Genomic DNA, 23,627 nt, shown 5'->3' on the forward strand with positions numbered 1-23,627 from the left:
AACAGTTGAGGTTCTGAGAAGAAAAGATGGCCAGCAGATAAGGTGGCAGTACACTGGAGCTCCACAAGCTTCAGGGAGAAGAAAGGCTTGCGCCTTGGCAACAAACTAAAAATGGTGCATATTCAGTGGTGGAATCAGAAAATTAAGGTCCATCTTGCAGCCCAGCTCTTCAGCAGCAGTGTGGCTGATGCCCTTGAGTACTGTGAGCAGGAGCTAAAGTATGCCCAGTTTAGTGGATGTGCAGCCACAGTTCAGTTCCTGCGCATGACTGATGTTCAGTTCCTGCCTTTGATGTCCTAAACAGCCACAACCGACTTGGAAAAGGACAAAAAGCACCCATCAAGCCAGCAACTAAACACAGTGCCAAGGGTATATTAGAAGCAACAGAGTTACTTCTCTGTGGGATGAGACAACAGACTTGTACATGTACATTCCACACAGAAATAGACACCAATCTATGGTTTCATTGCTTGTGGCAGAAGTGTGATGGGCATCTACGAAGACCTGGTAGAGCAGCCAGCTGCCCCATGTCGTTGCCTTCTGACCTATAAACGCAGTCAGGACCACTTGGAGCTGTTCTATTCTGCAATCAGAGCAAGTTGTTACAACAACAACCCCAAATGTAAGGCAGTTCTGAGAGGCATACAAACGCTTCCTTGTAAGCACAGGCAACTATCTCCTTCGCGACAACACAACCATCCTTTACTCAACACCTGCGACTGTGAACATCGCAAGCAGGGTGGGTGTGGAGCCCGTGGAAGTGCTTGTGCCTGATTATGACACCCTGTCTGACATTCCAGATGTTTACTGCCTGTGTACAATGAAGCAGCAATCTCTTACATCACAGGCTTTATATTGTCAGTAGATTTTATCTGTTTGTGTGTACATATATATGTATATATATTTGGCCTTTTATATATAGTGAAGAAGCACTTGTATACAGAGATCCCCACTGATTACCAGGATGATTTTCAGTTGGCGTCTGCATGAACGGGGCCCAACTGTCCAGGAAATACTCTTAGAGCCTTTACACATGAAGCCTACCTTAAACCACACAGATATCGCTGCTTAAAGACTGTTATACTGTATATATCTCTTAGAGTCTGTATAAATGGGGCCTAAGGTGATATTGATCTGTTGACCATGTATCATGCGTAATACATACGTGACCTCCCTGGTCAATGTTTATGTAGATAGTTTCTGGAATTGTGTTTCTGGAATTGTGTGTCTAGTTAAGTTAAGGAACAGTTCACTGCATATTGAACAAGAGCACAAAAAATCTATTTAATAAAAAGCATAAAAAAGAGTTAGTATTTTTCTCATTCTCATTTACTTAACTTTTTCCTGCTTGCAACTTAACATTCGTTACATTTTGATTTTATATTATAGATATTTAAGTTATTGAAGTGTTGTGGTAATGCAGTAATTTAGCATTGTAGGTTATGTTATAATCTAAATTGAACAAAAATGGCTTTCAATCCAATTTTAATTCAAATTGTTTCTTAGGTGAATTTTTGGTCTGATTGCTGTTTTCATTAGGGCTGGGCGAAACGTTAGTGTTATACGAATGTTGTGATGGCCCACCCTCAGTTTTCACCATTGTATATAGGTTCTCCAGTGTTGTATCTGTCATATTTTCTCCTTTTTTTCTCTCCTTATATGTTGTACCCCAGCTTTTTAGTGTCTTGTATGTTTGTCCTGTGTTATATGTTCCCACTCCTGGCCTCCACCTTGTCTTGGTGAGTGGGCTTTTAACCAAGACAGGCCATACTGAATGTTTTCCACCAGTGTTTTTAACCTGACATCTTTCTCTCATGTAGGATGTGTGACGGCCCCTGCATAGTCTACTTGTGTGTGTGCTGTGTCAGTAACTGTGTCTACCCATGTTGTCTTTTGAGGTGCCAGAGGAGCTGATAGCAGTATCCAACCAGATCTGGAGCACCTGGGCACAGTGCTCTACAGGATAAAGTCCCAGCTTCCATCGTGGCTCGCTCTCTTCCCTGCCTCTACCCTACCCTACCCTAGCATTTTGTTTTACTTTTTAACACCTTATCCCACACTATCCACACACATCCACACAAACACTGCTGATTTCACTCACTAACACACCTCATATCCGAAGTTACAGATGAGTTTATTTTCTTTATTAAACTTGTATTTATTGGCATTTCCGTCTTTTCCCATTTTTGTCATGGCTCTATGGGCCCGGGTTATGACAGACACTTGAGGAAAGTTGCAACACCTAGGCCAATGTGATGTGTACTCCACAGTAAAGAGGTTGGAGGCATTACTTGTTTCACAAGACATTAAGATTTTGCCAAATTATGACACTGGGATCTCATCCCTAGCATTATAATTAATGTTACAACTGTTACACATCTTTTCATTTATTTTAAGTGTACTTAAGTCATACAAAACAACTTACACATTTGTAACCTTTAATATTGATTTTTTTTCTTGAATGGAATATGTGATTTTAATTGAACTGTTGCTTGTGTAATGGTAATAATTTTTGTTATATAAAATGGATAAGACTAAATATACTTTAGAGTAAAAGCACATTCTTAAAAGCTGTCATTCATCACTTCCCTATGTTAACTGGAAATATAGTGGTAATCTAAACTTTTAACAAAATCTAATAGTTATAAATGAAAATATTAAGATGATATTTATAGGTTAACATTTTGCATAGATCTTAGCAGAAAGTAAAAAATGAAAAGATAATGTTATGTGCTGGTTTTGTTTGGACATTTCTTTAAGACAAATGTGGAATGTTTACTGAGGAACTATAGTCTTTTGAAAACAATTATCTGCATACTGAATAGTTTCTATCACAAGTGGCCAGTACGGTAGTACAGGACCGATCACTGAAAGAAATAAACATCTTGTAGTAAATAAATGTGACTTTCTTTCTCAGCAGTCATATTCAAGATAGTAATCTCGCACAGTGCTGTCGATAGCTGTAGTTTCAGTCCCCCACGGACTTCTATCAGTGCAAAACCATAACTATGCACACTGTTATGCTATAGCGGTGTGGGGAATTAGAAATGTATGTAAACTGTTATGCACTGACGCATCTGCACTGATAATCGAACTGCAGATTTTCAAATTTCTTGTTTGGTCTAGCATTAATTCCTTAAAAAGTGGCAATAATAACTAATAATAAGACTATGCAAGCTAAATAAGTTAACGTTAGTTAAGTTATCACATGTAACTTAACGTAAACTTATTAAAAGTAATGTTATAATCAAGTTACATCCAAATAAACAACTTTTAACTAAAGTTATGTAAATCTAAATTCAAGTTAATTGATTTGCATTCAATTATTCCTTAAACATGTAACAAGTAAACCTTACGCTGATTCGCACATCTCGACAAAATCTAGAGTTGCAAATGACCATAATTATATTTTTAAAAAACGCTGAAGCATTTTAAATCGTGTGTTTATCAATGACAGATAAATCATAATTTCAAGTTTTGTTGTATAGTTTCAGGTTAACTTACCTCAAGTTTAAGTGGGGACGACCGGGTACCAAGACCATGCCAAAAATACCATAGGGTTGGGTTAGCCGGCTAGCAATGCAGTGTAGCATATAGCCTAGCTGCTTAGCCTAGCTCCTTAGCCTTAGCTAGCTTGGTAATGTCGAGCAAGTGGGTGTGGTTCAGCAACCAGGCTTCATCGCCCCAGCTCAGCTCCACCCACGCTCCACCTCTTTGCCCATTTTTGGTTACCCGGGAGTTGGGCCGTGTGACGAGCTGCCAAGATGGCGACAGCCAGCGCTGACCACTTTGAGCTTCAAAACTGCTTTTCAGAAACCTATGGGTGACGCCACGGACACTACGTCAATTTTTTTATACAGTGTATGGTTCACCATCATAGTTTAACATGCTAACATTTGCTAATTAGCACTATCAACAAAGTACACCTGAGTCATTAGTTTTGTGGGTATTTGGTCATAAACAAAGTATTGGACAAATGGAAATTCGATGGTGATTACAATTCATCCTAAGGGAAACATGAAAGTTTGTAGCAAATTTCATGACAATCCATTCAACAGTATTACTCTGAATCAAAAATATCAACCTGCTGGTTGCACTAGATTAAAAGTCAGGGAATCACCAGAGTTAGTAAAATACATTGCCTTGAAGCCATGAATATTTGTAACAAATTTTGTGTCAATTCATGCAGTAGATATGGAGTCATTTCACTAGATAAAAACTTTGACCTGCTGGTGGCACTATGTGTAAAGTCAAGGGATCACCAAAGTCGTTATGATTCATCCTCTGGGGCACAATCCATTCAGCAGTTGTCAGGACATTTCACGAGAAACCAAAAATGTCAACCTGATGGTGGCGCTAGAGAAAAAGTTAGGGATCCTCAAAGTCAATGGTTCATTCTCTGGGGACCATGAATGTCTGTGCCAAATTGAATGGAAATCCATTCAATATTTGACGAGATATCTCACTCTGGACCAAAGTTTTGGACTGAGCCGTCATTACCATCCCCAGAGCCCAAACTCAAGTTGACCGTAAATTATAACATCCTTGTTCTTTTGTATGTTTCTGTGTGACTGTAGCCACTCAGTGAATTCTTTCCAATCTGATAATCCAAATAGAAAGGCAACACTTGCCATAGGCAAACAGTTAAAACTGTGTGGTCACAAAGAAGACCTTAACATTTGAAGACATCAGATTATATTCACTACAGTGTGTATGTCCAGATTGTGTTAAGATACTCACAAACTGTGGAAGAATCCCTCACATGTAGTGAGAGCTTTTGCAGAATATTCAAGAGAAAGCTTGACATTTTTAATTTAGGTCGGCTGCTCTAAAAAAAAAAAAAAAAACTAACAACACGGTGAAAAGTGATATAGTTTTCTTTCCCCTGGAAGTTGCTAGTACACTGCATTTACACTTACATTTCAAAAGACGACACTCAATGGAGCAGAAATGTTAAAAAGCTAACTGAGGTGCAGGTAGTAAAGGTGTAAAAATCTCAATGTATGTCTATAGTTGTGTTTAAGAACTTGTTTTCTATAGACACTTATATGAACTCATGACAGCATGTTCCAAGGAGGAAAAAAAAACAAGTCTTTAGCCAACAGCTGTCATCTAAATACTGTGTTGTTGATCCTGTCTTCAGTGCCATAGAAACTACCTGTCTCGAGCTGTTGGGAGTGTTGGCTTTGGGTATTGCCTTTGAGCAATGCTTTCACAGTTCTCTCATAGCACAGAATGAGTAATGTCTTTCCAGAGTTGCTTATTAATATATTTGCCCTGTTATCATATACAGTGAAGCTGTGTCTCTAAAACTTCACTGTGCTTCCACGGCCAAGAAAGTGGCCTTACAGTACTTGAAACCATTGTCAATGTAAATGATTCCTCTCAAGGCTTGGCCACTTCAAACACTTTACAGCTGGCAAACAGACAAAAAGCAATTGAATAATGAAGAAGGTTTTGCCTAGCCAGAGATCCCTTTCAAACCTTTTACGGTTAGCTAGTTCTTTCAACTCTTGATGTTGTTATGCTTCCATGTGGCCTTGTGTGTCATCCTAACCAAATGAAGTTGCCTTTGTAGTGTGAAGGGGAAACTGTTGCCAACTGGTGCTCCAACAGTGTTTGCCAGACTTAAAAGACAATAAGTGTACTCTAAGGTCGAGGTGATTTTCTCTTACAAAAACATATGCTTTTTACCATCAACATAAGTGCTCATAGTATAGACTGACACTAAATTTGGCTGTCCAGTGTTGCAGTGCCGAGAACCAATGTCCATATATATTTTTATTCTGTATGTTTGTGTGTCGCTAATGTTTTCTGTTGCATGTGGTTCCTCAAAGAAATATTTCACTTTGGAGTCTGTGACAAATTACTAGTAATAATGATAACTAACCTGCAACCAATAGACATAAGTCCTTTCCCACATCTGTTTCTTCTCTTTAAAAATATATCACAGACAACATTTATTGTTCATCTGTTGTTAGTGGTGTAAAACGTATTTAGATTTTTTACTTTAAAATGCACTGATCAAAATTTCTAACAATTTTTTAAAAATGGAAAAAATGACAGGGGAGTGAATGAAAGGAGTCACCCATAGAGACATCCACAGAGAACTCTGTAGTTGCCCTCAGCTCTACAAAAGGTGTTAGCATCTTTCAGCCCACTGTTTTTAAGCCCTTAACTGCTGGTGAACATAGTGAAGCATTTGGCAGCTAAAGAGACAGATATTTTGAGGGGTTTGTGGAAGAGGACGGCATTGAGATTGGGATCACACGGGACCCACCGCAAATCTCAATATCTGTACAGGAACACATTGCAAAAGTGTACGGTATGGTCAGAAATCCAGCGGGAGAGGGATTAAGAGTTAACAGTCCCTCGCAGGGCTCTAGATGGTGGACACCAACACAGAGCTAAAAGGAGAGTGAATATTGGACTTTAAATTTAGATTTGCCAAGTGACCAGAAATACAACTACAAACAATTGCTAATATTGCTCTGCATGCCTGTTAGCAAACACTGAGGCAACAGTTTGCTGCACGTTCGCCATATCAACTTTATAAGGTGATAATATGTCAGTGTTGTGTTTATAGCTTGTTGTGCTGCATTAAAGTCAATTAATGCAGGCTTAAATAACTAGCAAAACCACAGTGTGAAATACTTAAGTACAGCTATACATTTTTTTATTTAATTCAAAGTGTAGAGATATTAAAAGTAAAAAGTTACTATCAACAATGGCCTCTTCTAGAGTATTATATTGTTATAAAAGAATTTTACTATTACTGGTGCGTTAACATGGACGCAGAATTTTAATGATGATGGAGCAAATTTTAGCTATACTGTTGGGTAGTTTAATCTATAACAGTGTATTATGATTGCTAACTTGAATAAATGTACTTAGCCTGTTGTGATAGTAAATTCTGGCTCATTAATGTTGTAATCATATCATGCAACATAACTTTTAAACAAGATCTGTTTTCAGATCAGCACGAAGGAGGGATGGCTTCCTATTTACACCTCAGGGGGAGCTTTCTCAGAATTACAGGCACCAACATGCAGCTCCCACCCAAAGTGATCTCTTATGGCTTCACCTTTTCCTGTTGATGTGTGCTGCACACATATTGTGTGCACACACATCTACATAGAGTAATTAAAGACCTGAGAGGGCGAGTGAAGGAGAAGGAGCATGTCTCAGCAGAGGATCACCTGCAGGGCAACAAGGGCAGTGTATATCCCACCAAAAAATGGTCTGACACTTGAACTGATGATTTTAGATTTATTGGCAATCCCAAAACCAATGTAAGAGCTGGTTAAAAAACGCAAAACAACAAATATGTTAGCTACCTTCCCATATGGATTCAGAGCATTAACGTTAACACTAGCTCACATTAAGCTAACGCTAGCTCAATTTAACAAACTTAGAAAGAGTTATTATAGATCAAAACTAATTCAAGACACAAACCACATCTTAATATTACAGTATTACAACAGATACTAACCTTGTGCCTCTTCGGAGGTGCTAATACATACCATTTTATGTGATTTCTATCTCTTCTCTAGGGCTAAAACATAAAATTGGGTTATTTACAGGCAGTCTTGGATCACCGACAACACAAGAAAAGAAAGGAGGGAGAAACAGAGAGATTCCCAAGGAAAGTGCAAAACAGCATTATACAATGGTTTCCTATTGGCAGGAGAAGGGGGTTTGTCAGTTGAGAATTGGTGGTCTGCATAGTTTAAATAGCAAAGAATACACACATGCCCTTCTATTATCAGATAGTGGTGAGTTGGACATTTAGGAAAAGGCCCTACTGTAGCATGTGGTTGTAGCAAGACAAATTTCCCCTCAAGAACAATAAAGTTAAAGTTGAAGTTGAACCCTATCGCACAGCAAGAACATGAATATTGGATGATTCTCCAAAACCCTGGACTATGTTAAATAATGTTTGTAAAAGTCTTGCTTCTTACAATATCTGTACATGGCAACTACAGTTTGGTTAAGGTTAGATGGTAGATAGACTATGTGCAGAGAGAGAAACACATTTACAACAGTGGCATGGTAACATTATACGATCAACATCATGAAAAATAATTCAAATAAAGCTAGTCTTAAGTATTTCAACTTAAGTCTGTCTCCTAAATTTTCATATTCTCCCAGATGACTTTTTTCACACTTTCAGTAGGCCTTTTTCACAGAAGACATGTCACAGTAGGAAAATCAGTCCTGGTATTATGCATGCTAGCTCCCTGTCACACTGGCATGGCTTACAGGGACACTGGAATAGAACTGAACCATCATTAATGTTTTTAGTAACACCTGTGCTTTTCCTACTATGACAAGGCAAAATGTCTGCTGTTAGAAAGGCCTATCATGGCTTGTGTTCCTGAGTTTTTCTTAGTACAATTTCTTGTTTTACAGTTACCTCTTTAATGTCATGCAACCTCACTGGTGTAAAGTGGATATAATATAATATAAAAAACAAACAGTATACAAGTATACAGGAATATCTGTGGGGGAAAACAGTTATCTGTGTTTCAATGTTGAGGAAGTACTGTCAGTGATGTCAAGTAAAGACCACTGGGACACATAGTCCCATATCCATCATTACGACAGTTTCAAGTGCAATTATATTTTCCCTCCCTTACCAAAAGTGGACCTACCCCAATATGTAAATGGTAATTATTTATTGTTTACATATTTCAATTCAATTCAATATTTATTTATATTCAATTCACAACAGAAGTTATCTCATTGCACTTTTCCTATAGAGCAGGTCTAGATCGTACTCTTTATAATATTATTTACAGAGACCCCACAAATCTCACCATGAGCAAGCATTTGGCGACACTGGCAAGAAAAAAAGAAGCAGAAACCTTGGAAAGAACCAGACTAAATGGTGGGCGGCCATCCGCTGCTGCCTTGTTAGGTTTTGAGAGGGGGGGGGGGCACAATGCAATGACACAATGCCTGATTTTTGCAACGTTACATAGGTGAAAAAAGGCATTCCTTGAAGTTTGTTTCATGTGTGAGTTAAAGGATAAATCCTGATTAAAGATAACTCAGAGGTTCCTTACGGTGCTGCTGGAGACCAGGACAATGCTATGTAGAGTAACTATATCTTTCGATAATGTGTCTCGGAGGTGTTTGGGACCAAGTACAATAACTTCAGTTTTGTCTGAGTTTAACATCAGAAAGTTGCAGGTCATCCAGGCCTTTATGTCCTTAAGACATGCTTGAAGTTTAGTTAACTGGTTAGTTTCATCTGGCTTGATCGATAGATATAATTGGGTATCATCTGCATAGCAATGCAAGTTTATGGAGTGTTTCCTAATAATATTGCCTAAAGGAAGCATATATAAGGTGAATAGAATCGGTCCAAGCACAGAACCTTGTGGAACTCCATGAATAACTTTGGCGTACATGGAGGACTCACCATTAACATGTACAAACTGAGATCAATCTGATAGATAGGATTTAAACCAGCTTAGTGCAGCTCCTTTAATGCCAATTACATGTTCCAGTCTCTGTAATAAGATGTAACAAGACAAGTACAGAGACCATTGTCTGATGCAATTAAAAGGTCATTTGTAATTTTCACCAGTCTCTAAATCCTGACTGAAAATCCTCAAATAAACTATTGTTATTTAGAAAGTCACACAACTGACTGGCGACTGCTTTCTCAAGGATCTTAGAGAGAAAGGGAAGGTTAGATATAGGTCTATAGTTGGCTAAAACCCCTGGATCAAGAGTGGGCTTTTTAAGAAGCGGTTTAATTACAGCTACGTTAAAGGATTGTGGTACATAGCTTGCTGTGATTTTCTGTCAGCCTGGCTACAGTGCTCAAAAGAAACCTGGGGTTGTTTTTATTTTCTTCTATTAATGATGAGTAGTAAGCTTCTCTGGCATTACGGAGGGCCTTCCTATATGTTTTAAGACTATCTTGCCAGACTAAACAGGATTCTTCCAGGTTGTTGGAACACCATTTCCTTTCAAGTTTTCGTGATGTTTGCTTTAATTTGCGGGTTTGGGGGTTATACCATGGAGCTAACCTTCTTTGTTTTACTATCTTCTTTTTTAGAGGAGCGATAGAATCGAGTGTTGTTCGCAGAGAGCCTGAAGCGCTATCAACTAGATGGTCAATTTGGGAGGGGCTGTGATTTCCATAGGTGTTTCCTCTGTTATACTGAGACATAACATTGAATTAAATGCAGATGGAAGTGCTTCCTCAAATTTAGCTACAGCAATATCAAATAGACATCTAGAGTAAGAATTTTTGCCTAATGGCATGTATTCCAGCAAAAGTAATTCAAAAGTTATTAAATAATGGTCCGATAAAGAAGGATTCTGTGGAAAGACTATTAAATGTTCAATTTCAATGCCATATACCAGAACAAGGTCAAGGGTGCGGTTAAAACAGTGAGTGGCTTCATGTACACTCTGATAAAAGTCAATCAAATCTGAGTATACATTTAAACAACGGTAGCTAGCAAAAATGAATAGCGTGTAAACTTAGCGAGAAAGTCGTTAAAAGAAGGAGAGCTATGAGTGCTTGAGCAGAACTAGTGTACGTTTATAGCAGATAGTAAGAATTTTTGCCTAATGGCATGTATTTTTGCATGTATTTTTGCCTAATGGCATGTATTCCAGCACTATAATGAAGAATCAAACAAAATTAACTGTGATGAGCTAGAGCAGCAGAAATACGCTATTAGTAAAACACAAACACCGGTGAGCGGAAATGACACAATACGCTTACCGCAGCACGTCCATATCATCTACCAAAAATATTTAAAATGCCTTTATGATTTAATGGTCCCTTGTTTTTCAAGTGGTAACTAGATTTGATTCTGCTAATTAAAATTTAACCCAATCACTATGATTATATAGGCCTCCAGTCAGCTATCCCCCTCACAAATATTTGAATAATTAAATGTCCAAACTGTTGCTGGTAGTGGATTTAAAAAATGCAGTGGAATAGAATTATTGAGTTTCAGCTTTTCAAGTAGCTTTCCAGATGAACATGGTTGTGCTGAACACAGAGTACACGTTGCTCAACAGATCTTCCCTGCATAAATACAGTACGTGTTGAAATGTTAATGGCTAATACAAATATTGTTGTATAATGATGCATCCATATCACTGACAGATGCTCCACACCTGCAACGGACTTCAGTACCCCATGAGAGAGTAAATTAATTTTCTTTGTCCAGGATTCAAAGGAAGAGAAATGTTTTGATTCATTTGAAGACTGAAACTCATACACACTCATCACCAGACTGAAACCTTTGTGGACCTTGACTGAAAGAACATTTACAAGTCAACTCCCATTGCAAAAGTAGTTCAAGTGGAAACTTGAACTTTATTGAAATTTCTAATATTAAATGCTTTTTGGATTTCAAGAAGAGTTCAAACCATGGATTTAAAATATCAGTGTTGCTGTTTTCTGTCCCCTTTGGAGGAACAGGAGCAATAGTGATGGTGAATGCCACATTAATGACATCAGTAGTATAAAAGAGCAAAGTTTTGTCAAAATTGTAAGGGGATATTTAGTGCGCTTACACCAGACAAAGCTGGAGTGGTTTATTTGAACTCTGGACTGTTTACTCAGGCCGTCATGCTGTTTACTTCAGTTTAGTTCAGGCAGGTGAGAATAATGCCATTTGAACTCTGGATCACACCAAATAACCACAATCAAATGCTTAAAAATGCAAGTCTCTGTTCTCTTTCTATTGAACAGCAGTGTGGTTATTTAGTAGTGAGAATGTAATCTCAACCAACTACTCGAAGCAACCCCAAAATGTGCATTTTAATGGGTACAAAGAACATCTGATAGCCAGCAGTTGCTCAAGCTTGAAAAGCCAAGAATAACACAGTGAACTAAGGGCAACCGCAGTCTGATGTGATGCTCATTGTCAGCTTTTCCTTTTTGTGTTCTGACTGGTTTGAACAGCAAAGATGGTAAATCACAGCAGAGAGTGCAGACATGGCCATCATGCGTAGCTAAAGTTACAGGGACTGGAATTGGGTTTGTTTTTACTGCTCTTTCCCAACAAAACAAATGAAGATCCCTGCTGAGTCTTTTATTGTCTGACAATATTTCAGTCCAAGAACTTATCAAATACATTCCTCAGAGAGTTCACTAAAGATATGATGATTGAGAAATTAGGTTGCACCTGTTACCATGGAGATCTGCAACTTTCCCAACACCATTCTGAAGGTCGTCTCCAAAATTCATTCTGCTTGTAAGTTTTTAATTTTCAAATGTGTATCAAATCACTTTCCTTAAGTATCATTAACAGTAGTCTACATCAAAATAAGACACTCCCAATACGAGAGCTTTGAGGATATGTGGGTTACAGACATGTTATGGGTTCATCGGAGGGATACTGCTTGTTTGCACACAGATGTGGGCCTGCCACTGCCTGCCAAACACATTGCATATGTCAACATTAATTTTCAGGAATCAATAGTGACCCTTTGTCCTTAATAACTGTAATGTGGGAGAGCAAAGCTTGACATTTCTACATCCCCCACAGGATTTCTGTGTTTTTTATTGGGTAGTTATTGTGACCAAATACGTTTGATGTAGATGTGGTTTTTCAGACATTACAAGAGTCCTGCAGTGAAAATATTGTTTTGACTCAGTGTACAGCTTCTCTGTGAAACCTCTTTACTTTGAGGTAATCGTTTTAATATCATGCCCAGGTATGATGACAGGTTGTTTTTGGTCTTACAGAACCTAGCTAGTCATTACTTACTTCTGTGTGGTAATCAGATTTTTATCTTTGCTACATTTTAAATGTTTAGTGTATTGTCTGTATGTAATTTCCCATCATGAAAAAAAGATCCCTTGGAAAAACCGCAATAATGTACTTGCATTATGACCCTGACAGTGACAGAAGATTCTGTTCCTGGGCACATATGAGTAGATATTTAGTAGTTAGTTTAGTAGTTAGTTGATTTAAAGGAAAAACTAAACATTTACAACTGTTACTGTTGAGTGAAAGCAATAGTTAAGCACTGCATCCCTTCATTGTGAACCATGCAATAGTAAAATTGAGAAAAAAAGTTTAAGTCAAAGAGCCCTTTGCATTCTGGCCCGAAAATTTTTATACGCATTACAACCACTATGCAGACTTAAAGCAGCATTCATTGATTTAAATGCCCAACTTGGGGAATCACAACAAGCTGAAAGCACAGCATCTGACATGGTATCATCTTATGTTGTTTTTACGACTGTGTTAGCAGACAGTTGCAAATTTACACATCCAGCAAGCACGTAGCAAGATTAGCATCAGCAGCTTGGTGTAGTGTGTCTGGCCTCCTGATTAATGTAAGTCTAACGTTCATCCTCCTTTTTTAGATCTGTTTTGGTCTCCATCAATTCCTAAGGGAAATAGCTGTCTCTTAGCTGCTAAATACCACTATGTTAACCAGCTAAGTTCACCATCTAGTTGCTAACTTTTTGTGCCAGCCAGTTAGCATACAGTGGGTGTGCCTTAAGTTTTTCTTTTTCTTTTTGCTGAAAAGCGCTGCTGTTGAAAACAATGTTGATGAGAGCAGTGAGACTGAACCAAAACAGTAAAGTTGTGGGCTGTGACACCAAAACAATGAGCTGAAAGAGGCTAAAATGCTCAGTGGAGCTGATAGAAGCTGAAGAGTCCAGGAAAAATTCTCTGTGGGTTCATCAATGAGACACCTTTTACATTACATGTAGTCATTTCATCCATTGTTAATATAAAAATGATTAGTGCAGCTTTAACTTCCCCCTTTCAATACTTTCTTAGAACTTACCATTTGTAGCCTGGTTGTCCAGACTTGTCGTGACATCCATGTCCACTTTTTGTCCACATCGTCCTAAACCCTGGATGAGCTGTTGCAAAGGTAATTCAGCCTCCGTACTTGGGTAGCACCTTTGGCCGCTGGAGCACCTTGGCGTATAGACACCGCAAAGCTCCCCCTCCTGCCTGGCACATACTGGACAGCAGCCGCAGCCTGGCTCCCTCACTATTTCTGTACATACTGCTGTGACTTTGGGACACGCAGCAAGTCGCTCCGCAGTACAACTTGGGCATCGGAAAGCCAAATCCCCAAGTAAGATTCCAGGCAAAACAAAGTATGCAAACAGCAACCCATAAGTCAAGTATATGACCATTCTATCGTTTTCTAGGTTTATTAGTGACTACCGAAAGTCCAAATGACCCTTGGAAGATAGCAGTATGAACCTCAGGATCCTGAAAGTGAACTGTGTGAGTAAACACTGTGATGCCACTGACAGGGTCCTATCTGCTCTCATATTACTGCCTGACTGTATATCAAAAACCCATTACTTTCACCATCAAAGTATACATGGAATATACCTGGAATGGTCATTTTGGTTTGGTTTATATGTGAAGATACAAATATGCAAGTTTAAAAAGTACATTGAACATATGTAAGGGTTTTACAGATTTGTGCATAATTAGATGTATTACACCCATATGCTTCTAATTCCTAAATTCTAATTCAATTTTAAGAAACAGACAAAGAAAGTGGACTGCATTGTTTTCCCTTTTTTTCCATTGCAGTGCCAAACTGAAATGACAAATACAACTGACTCAGCATCATGCACACTCACTTTTATAAAAAAAGTTAAACTCAAAGCAAACCATAGAAAGCTACATTCCTGGGGAATATTAAAGTTAGTGCTGAGTGTCTGTGATGTGGCCCCTTCATTTGTTGCAAGTCAGCTGACACTCAGTTAAAGGTGAGGCCAGGGGGAAAAATAACTCTCCATTTCTATGTAGCTCAATTATTTTGCCTAGTGGTGGTAGTCAACATAATATGCGATGTTACCAAATGCACTTGGAAAGCCCAAGTGATTACGACCCGGCTGTCCCTTAGCCTAAAACGTGTATTCAAAGAAGATGGGCGCGTGTGATGTAGGGCTGACCTCATGGCGGTGTTTCTTTCCTATGCTTTATTTTTAGTTCACCTTGGTGTTACTTGATTTTGTCATTTATTCCACAATAGGATCAAAAATGTCTTCATCTTCCTATATTGTTTTTTGATTTTTATAGCTAGATATTTACCTAGCTACATCCTAGAAAAATTGCGACAAGCGTTAATGAGATCCTTACAGAAATAACTCTTAAATCAGCATATAACCAGTGTCCCACTCAATGAAAGGGGCGCACATTAAATCCCTGCTTCTAGTCAATAATAAACTGCACATTATTGTATTTTTTAATGGTATATTTAGAGTAAGAAATGCAAAATACACAACTTTACATATTATGATATGAAATATCAATAAATAACTGCCATATGTGAGTCCAAATAGCCAATAGCAATAAGTAAAAGCATTTTTCAACCCAGATCTTACTAACATTTTGTTTTTGTTTTTATTTAATTTGTGGTGCTGTACAGGACAACTTAATTGACAGCTGTAGAAATGAAAAACTAACCACTATGTGAGCACAGGGGTGAATTTCTCATGTCTCTACAACTGTCAATTAAGTCCTGTGCAAAATTCAATTTAATAAGGTCTTATTTGAAACTTAAAGGGCAGATGAGGTAATTTTTTAAAAGCTGAATTTAGGCTTCAGGAAACATTATAAAACTTCTGTTTGTACATAAAGACAGATACAATATTTGATCATCAAGGCAAAAACCAAAGCACCTTACAGTACAACAAATGTGCCTCCATTATTACTGTCACTTGCATTTATTATTTACTTATGTGTTTAGAATGATTAGTCATTTCTGGGTATGTATACCAAATGATTCAAGTGTAGCTATAAACTCAGAATCTGTGTGTAATATCTAGTACTCTAATATCTAGTTATACCAGTCTGACAGGTAGAAAAGCACCAAATGTAAAATCTTATTCAATTCAAGCCTCCTACTGTGCATCTGAGAGAAGAGGCAGGAAAAAAAGAGATGGCTGGACCACCACTTTTGGGACCAGAAACCAACATTTTCTTGCTGTTTGGCCTACTAAAACCCAACATCACCTGGACCATATAAGACCTGACTTCACCAATGTGGGTAGAGTTGGTTACATGTTTGTCTTTTATCTCAATAGACTGCCTTCATCGTGAGTGTTGGTAATGTACAGGTAAAATATGGAAACACAAGCTGATGTGAACCTCTAGATCTTTTATAGTATGACAGTTTTGTTCTGTGGCATTAGTCATCCTCCTGTCTCCCTCTTCTGGCCTCTTTCTTTCCTTATCCTCAAATTTATAGCTGTGTATGAAATGACTCCCTTTTTGCTACATAGTGCACAAAATTTTCTTAACCCCCTTTTCATTGTTTGCACTACCTAGTACCTACCTCAAAAAATGTCCACAATGCAATACAAAATGTAGTGTTCATAATGTGTACACTACTATGGCTATAAATGCCACAAAGCTATGTATCACGTCTGATCTTGGGATAACATGCAAATTAATCTGACCTCTCCTTAAATTACTCTTTTCACATTTTCACCTTTCACTAAGCCACCTTTTAAAGAAACAGTTCTGACATATTGGGAAATGTGATAAATTAATCTGAAAGCAAAATGTGAACATTGATACCACTCTCCTACCCGTCTGTCACGGCTCAGGATTGGACCCAAGGAGATTTATTTACAGTGATGGTGGTATAGTGGTGAGCATAGCTGCCTTCCAAGCAGTTGACCTGGGTTTGATTCCTGGCCATCGCAGATGTTTTTTATCCCACCAAAAAGCACCACAGAGCGCCACAGGAAGTCATTCCTGCCTGTGGCCATCAAACTCTTTAACTCCTCCCTCTAAGTGTTAGTCTGTATGACCCTAGGTCAATATACTGGACATTGATCAGTACAGCTCTGCCATACTTGAATAACAATATTATGTGTACTACTCCCGTGCAATATTAGTTTCCCCATGTTAGTTTTTCTTATTTGTTGTTATTGGTATTATATTCCTCTATTATTCTCGACAGTACATGCACCTCTGCTTATTACTTATTACTTATTTTGTTACATTGTATTATTATACTGTACTATCATCATCAACCGGTAAACCCACTTGGTACTTGACACTTAGTTTATCTTATACCTATACCAACCTGATACTTAATTTATTTTCTGACCTGTTTTTGTAGTGTTTTATAGTGTATCATATTGTTTGCTAGTACTTTCTCCTGTGTGCACTGACGTAAAGGCAAGCTGCTGTAACAAAGAGTTTCCCTACGGGGATCAATAAAGTTTTTCTGATTCAGATTCTGATTATTGATACGAAAGGCTTACAGACAGATGCTGGTAGCCAGGCAGACAGTCAAGGCAGAATAGAATGGCTAATTGGTGACTTTGTTTTCACAACTAATATATTTGTAATGTATTTTCATGTGGTGTAATGTTGGTGTGTTATGTTTTGGGAGATACTACATGTAATGTACGGACAGATAGCACCTACAGCCAGTACTGCAGTGCTTGTAGACCCAGATCCACTCTATTGACATAATGTAGGAGGGCAAAATATTAGAAACACCTTTCAGTATGATGCAGGCTGGTACAATTCCAACACTATGATTTCATAATAAACATATACAGGGTTCCTACAGCAAGTTACATAGACTTATTTAGACTTTTTTAATGCCACTTGGAATTAAATTTAAGACCAATTTTACAATACCCAAATTGAAGAAAAGAAAAAAAAACATGAACCAACATCAATTGTTCATTTGTCATTTTGGTCTCCTACTCCCAGAGGTGTAGTGCTATTTATGTACCAGAGCACACCTACACATGACGCATGCGCACACAGGGTTTAGTTGTGGCTTGTTTAGAAGGTTATGTAACCGCTGTTCCTACAGTGGCAAGTTTACATACATTAGTCAACTATAACTAACCACACAATCAAATGTTAGACTATCTTCATGAATAGTTTCATCATGTTGAGGATATTACACAGCAGTCAGCCAAACATCTAGATAAGTTTTATTAGGCAATACCATAGACTGTATATAAAGACGGGAGTTGCCATCTTGTGCTGGTGACGTCATTTGGAGCCATAGTCTGTGCAATAGTGATCGGGGTTGGAGCCGATGTAGAGGTCTCGCCCATACACCCAGCCGACTCAATTGCGAGCTGGATTCAGCTGTCAATCATGACATGAAACTCCCTTTTTATAGCATGAAATGATTAATTAAAACCAGACTTATCAGAAAAATTTACACTTGAATAAACATTAGCATCATAAGAACTACCTAAAATGACAGAAACCATCTTTGGGAAAAATGTATTTGACATGTACTTTGAGTTTTTAGTTTAGCCCATGTCATCCCATGTCATCCCCTAACACGGGAGGGCCCCCCCCCTCCGTGTTAGGGGATGACCTCCTCCTTATGACCTATTGCAGCCTATTGCTTATGACCTATTGCAGCCAGCCACCAGGCTTCACTTTTGGGGAGCTGTCATGTCGTCCATCTTTATATACAGTCTATTGGCGATACCATGGAATGTAGTAGGTTGTAATTAGCATGGGATTAAGCAATATAGGCGAATGAACACAAGTTGTTTGTGTTTTGAATTTCATTTAATCACTTGCAGAGTAGTGCATACAGAGGTCAAGTTCATCTAATAGGCTAGGCTATGAAAACGTAGCTAAGCTAGCATTCATTTCCTGCAGACATTGGATGCAGCACAAGCTAGCCAAGTTTAACAGGCTGGCTTTGTAATGTTTCTTTGCAAAGAAATCACAAATAAATAAACTGTCAGAAGAGTGAATGATGAATAAAAGGATGATTTGTTGCCTTTTCATCTTTTAACGTTAGCTAGCTACAGCTCAAATGCTTTGCCCGACAATGTGAATACATTTTAATTATATCTTAAAACGGACACTGACTTTAGCACATATTAGCTTACTTAGCTTAATCGTCCAAACAACAACAACCCATAAAATTTAAAGTCTGCATATTTAAACAAAATCGACAACAACTACCGACATCCATAGTCCTTACAACCATAACTAATGTGTTGCCATTGGTTAGAATGTCAAAATTATAAAAATAACAGCTGAGGAGCTATGTTAGCATTAGTGACGGTTGTGTCCAGTTACCTAACGTTGTAATTCCCTCAAACAATGCAGCATTATAACAAAGATGCGTATCAGAGGGGATTTATAAGTGGGCCAGGGTCCGACATAACCGATGGCCGGGGCCAGTTCAAGTTTATGCAGGGCAAGTTGACTGACCAGTCACAGGTCCGTCCAGGCCAGCGGTGGACTGGTCCGCTTATGAAAAGCTCTTCTTTAAGAACGGAGTGGACGTGGGATCCCAATATATTACCAATGTGGCATGTCGAAGGTGAATTAAGGGTTAGAACTACTGTAAATCTGCTCATTATAGCGTTTAGATCCAAAATGTGAATGGTATTGAGGGTGTCATCTCATATAGCAGTCTAACGTTAACCCTATTATGAGACATCCTGTGGTGACATGAGTCATGTGGATTTTTTGTCTTGCTTTGCAGTTGATTTTCATGATGATACATCAGAAGGTAACAAAAAATGTCCTACGAAAACAAAACAAAAAAGGTCAAATATTTATATGCATCTAATGTGATTTCATCATTTCCTATTGACTATGGATGACACAGATGAAATTGTAGTCCTCCCCCCAAAGACCTTTGCTCCTACCAAGGGCTCCACAGAAGTGCCTCAAAAGAGGTTACACACAAATGGAGTGTGATTCTGTGCATAGTGTGATCGAGAGAAGCCTGAGGAACAGAGACATCTGCGTTCCGGCTGAGTACGCTGCAGTGATCCGGGGAGCTTGCTCCAATCCCTGGTCATACCATGTGAGGTACATGGACCACAGCTTCTTCACAGACTTCAGCTAAGTGAACATCTGGAAGGCCATCCGACCAGGACAAAAAGCTGGAGATCCAACAGTGCATGACCTCCGAGCAATCAGGTATTTTATCATACACATTCATTCTTGGACAAATATTGCCTTCTATATCAATAGAAATCAGTGGTTGAAAGTATCTAAGTACAATTACTCAAGTGCTGCACTTAAATACAATTTTGAGGTACTTGTACTTTACTTGAGTATTTCCATTTTATGCTACTTTATTCTTCTACTCCACTACATTTCAGTGGGAAATGTACTTTTACTCCACTACATTTATATTGACAGATATAGTTACTAATCACTCTGCTCTTTGAAAGTTCTTTTTCTGCACGTAAAAGAGCTGATATTCTACAAGAAACTCTCTCATTTAACCGTATTTAAGTTTCTTCGGAATTTCGAGTCACCAGATTACTAAGGATGAGCGAGTACACTATTATCTGTATCTGTTCAACCAACTAAATGATCTGTATTCGTACTCAGAATGGGAGGGCTTAAACCGGACATGGGTGGGCCTAATCAGAAGTTGATCATTTAAGCCTGAAATTGATATGGGATGATCAGTAGTTATATTTATTAGAAAACTATTTACAGCCTTAGAATTGAGCTTCAGAGCAATGTTTTTATCACAAGAGTAAGAGAACATTTTCAGAAAAAGTTTTTTTAAAATTTTTATTGTTAAAGACGAAGGCTGGGACCCTCTGGAGGCCGGCGGCAAAGACGAAGGCTGGGACCTGGCGGCGAAGGCGGAGACCCTCTTGTGGTCTGTGGCGTAGACCAAGGTTGGGACCCTCTGGAGGGCTATTATTTATCGCCCCCCTAAACCAGCTGGTTCCTTCTTGTTGAAACTCCCTGAGTTTTTATCCAGTCTTGTTTTAAAATATGATAGAATTGTTCTTTGTGGTGATTTTAATATTCATGTTGCTGATATTTTAAATATCACTAACTCTTTCAACTTTCAAGAGCATTGCGCCCCTTTTGCTATCTATTTTGAACAGCTCCCTGTCTACTGGCTGCATCCCAGATTACTTTAAAACTGCTTGTGTCCAGACAGTCCTAACAAAACCTGGGCTTGATCCCACCCTCCTGGACAACTATTGTCCAATCTCCAAACTGCCGTTTATTTAGAAGATTCTCGAAAAACTTGTATCTTAGCAGCTTCTTGCTGCTGTGGAAAACAATAATACCTTAAAAAAATAATAATACCTTTGAAAAGTTCCAATCTGACTTTCGTCAGCACCACAGCCCTGAGACAGCCCTTCTCAAAGTCACTAATGAACTTATAATGAATGCCGATGCAGGATTGTGCTCAGTTCTTGTGCTGCTGGACTTAAGTGCTGCCTTTGACACAATTGATCATGGCATTCGTTTAGATAGACTGAGGCACTGGGTGGGCATATCTGGCACTGCACTAGACTGGTTCTCATCTTATCTGTCCAATAGGAAATTCTGTGTCACCATTAATAACTACTTGCCATCCTTCTCCCATATCAAATACGTTGTGCATCAAGGTTCAATTCTGGGTCCAATGCTGTTCTCCTTATGCACGCTTCCCTTGGGTGATGTCATCCGCAGACATGGGATTTCTTTTAATTGTTATACGGATGACACACAGTTGTACCTGCCTGTCAAGCCCAATGACCATAGGCTTATCTCCTCACGCCTTGATTATTGTAACAGGCACAGCCTGTCTTAATCAAAAAAGTCTGAAATGACTGCAGACTGTACAGAACTCTGTTGCTAGGCTTTTAACCAGGACCAAGAGGTACAATCACATAACACCTGTTTCAGCCTTTTTACAGTGGCTCCCTGTTTGTTTTAGGATTGATTTTAAGATCTTATTGATTACTTTTAATGCTCTTCACGGCCTGGCTCCAGATTATATTTTAGACCTTTTAATCCCTTATGAACCTTCACATACTTTAAGATCTTCAGGCAGGTCTTCTGTCTATTCCTGAGTCCAGGATGAAAACTAAGGGGGACAGAGCTTTTGCCATCAGGGCCCTGAGGCTCTGGAACAACTTGCCCGAAGAAATTAGGTTGTCTGAGTCAGTTCTTTTAAGTTTCTTCTCAAAACACATATTTATTGGAAAGCATATCCTGATTTTACCTGAGCTATCTATTTATTTTCTTGTTTTTATGTATTTCATTTATTTTATATTTTATCATTCACTGTGGTATTTTATTTCTCTCTTTGTGAAGCACGTTGTACTTTGTTTTGATAAGTGCTCTATAAATAAAGTTTTATAATTATTATTATTATTATTTTCATGCGCACATTGTACGGTAGATAAAGCAGTGTGTAGCAAACTGAAGCAGGAAAAACTTAAGTAATTTAAGGGTGTTTTGTGATTTTGGAGAGGTTTGTGTGTGCCAACTAAAGCTGCCAAAGTTGTCCTGCATCTGTGATAAGAGGTCTGGTCAGCTTTTAACACAAACACAATTTCGAGCCAAAATGAGCACCAAAATTGCACTGAGCTGCCTAATCAACATAAACACAGCATCAGCTGCGCCTCTTCTCCCACTTCAGTACAGACGCATTTGTTTGGAACCAGGAAATTAACAGCGCATATTTACTTTTCTCTGGGACTTTAAAGAGCAACTTGCAGGTTGGAGACCCCAGTGAATCAATGTATAGGAAAATGATGTAGAAACTATATTTCCAAAAAAAATCTATAATACTTTTCCGCCTCAAAAAAGACAAACTAGATGTGACATCACATAAGTGAGAGCAGCCAATCTAGGTCAAGTTTAACATAAATCCAAATAAATATGGATCCTAATGCTAGTTTTAAAACTGAGGTTGAAAATGTTTATTCATATGCAGGACCAAAGCCTTATAATTATGAATCTGCAAGGCGTCCAAGGTCCAAGAGACAAGGAACAGACCAGGATTAGAAGAAGTAATGGCCATAGGTGAGAAATGTAGTTGTAGTGTGAGGAGCTGTGGATGAAACCACACCCACTTTCGCATGACACAAACAAAACAAAAATTAGCTAGCTAGCCACTGAACACTGTATGTGTGTCAATCTTACCACTCATTAAGTACAGGTTTTCCATTGCTGTCAAAGTCATTGTTTTTGATAGACTGGCTGGGAGGTTTAAACTATTCACATAAACTAAGCACCCATCTGGTACCTTTCATAGGAATAGATTATCTCTACCAAGCCCCCAGGAAGTGTGCCGGGTTTTGAAGCCAATTTGACATAGTGGCCAAACTGTAATTACTCTTATTAAACACTCTTATTGATTTGGTTTATTTTTCCGATTGTGATCATGCTATGTCGCTGGGTTAAGTTGTTAAACGTGGCCAGTTGGTTTATGTGTCTCATTAATACATCCATGGTTTGAGCCCTACTGTCAGTTGTAAACCAAATTGTGAAAACACGTTTAGTGAACATTTCTAGCAATGAACGGTAACTTTGCCACATATTCTTGTTTCTATAACCATTAAGGGTAAAAGAGACCAAATAATTTACCACCAATAGTAATAATTAACAATGTCATCATAATAGAAGGGTTTATTTAAGAAATGGCAAAAAGGGAATATATAAACAAACTATATATACATAAGGTGCACAAATTAAAGGAAAAACCTGAATAAGAGTGGAGAAAGATATCAAATGCAGATGCTTCCATGCACCAGGGCTCACTGAATGGTTTGAGCATGAAAATTATGTCAATAAAATGATACAGCCTTTACAGTCAACAGATCTCAACCCAGTTTTACACCTATGAAAGATTTTGGACCAACGTGAAAGACTGTGCTCTCC

At 38.4% G+C, this 23,627-nt stretch overlaps 1 protein-coding gene across 1 annotated transcript in view; it reads right to left on the reverse strand.

The window, feature by feature from the left end:
• LOC122885315 (insulin-like growth factor-binding protein 2-B) overlaps nucleotides 1-14,229 on the reverse strand; it is a 28,055-nt gene extending 13,826 nt beyond the window's left edge. Inside the window, exon 1 of the mRNA XM_044216228.1 lies at nucleotides 13,789-14,229. Within this exon, the coding sequence (XP_044072163.1) occupies nucleotides 13,789-14,149 (361 nt within the window). The 5' untranslated portion in view covers nucleotides 14,150-14,229. The remainder of the gene's footprint in view (nucleotides 1-13,788) is intronic.
• Between the last annotated feature and the right edge of the window lie 9,398 nt (nucleotides 14,230-23,627).

Source organism: Siniperca chuatsi, linkage group LG12, assembly GCF_020085105.1.
Source record: "Siniperca chuatsi isolate FFG_IHB_CAS linkage group LG12, ASM2008510v1, whole genome shotgun sequence".
In the NCBI taxonomy this organism is placed as follows: Eukaryota; Metazoa; Chordata; class Actinopteri; order Centrarchiformes; family Sinipercidae; genus Siniperca; species Siniperca chuatsi.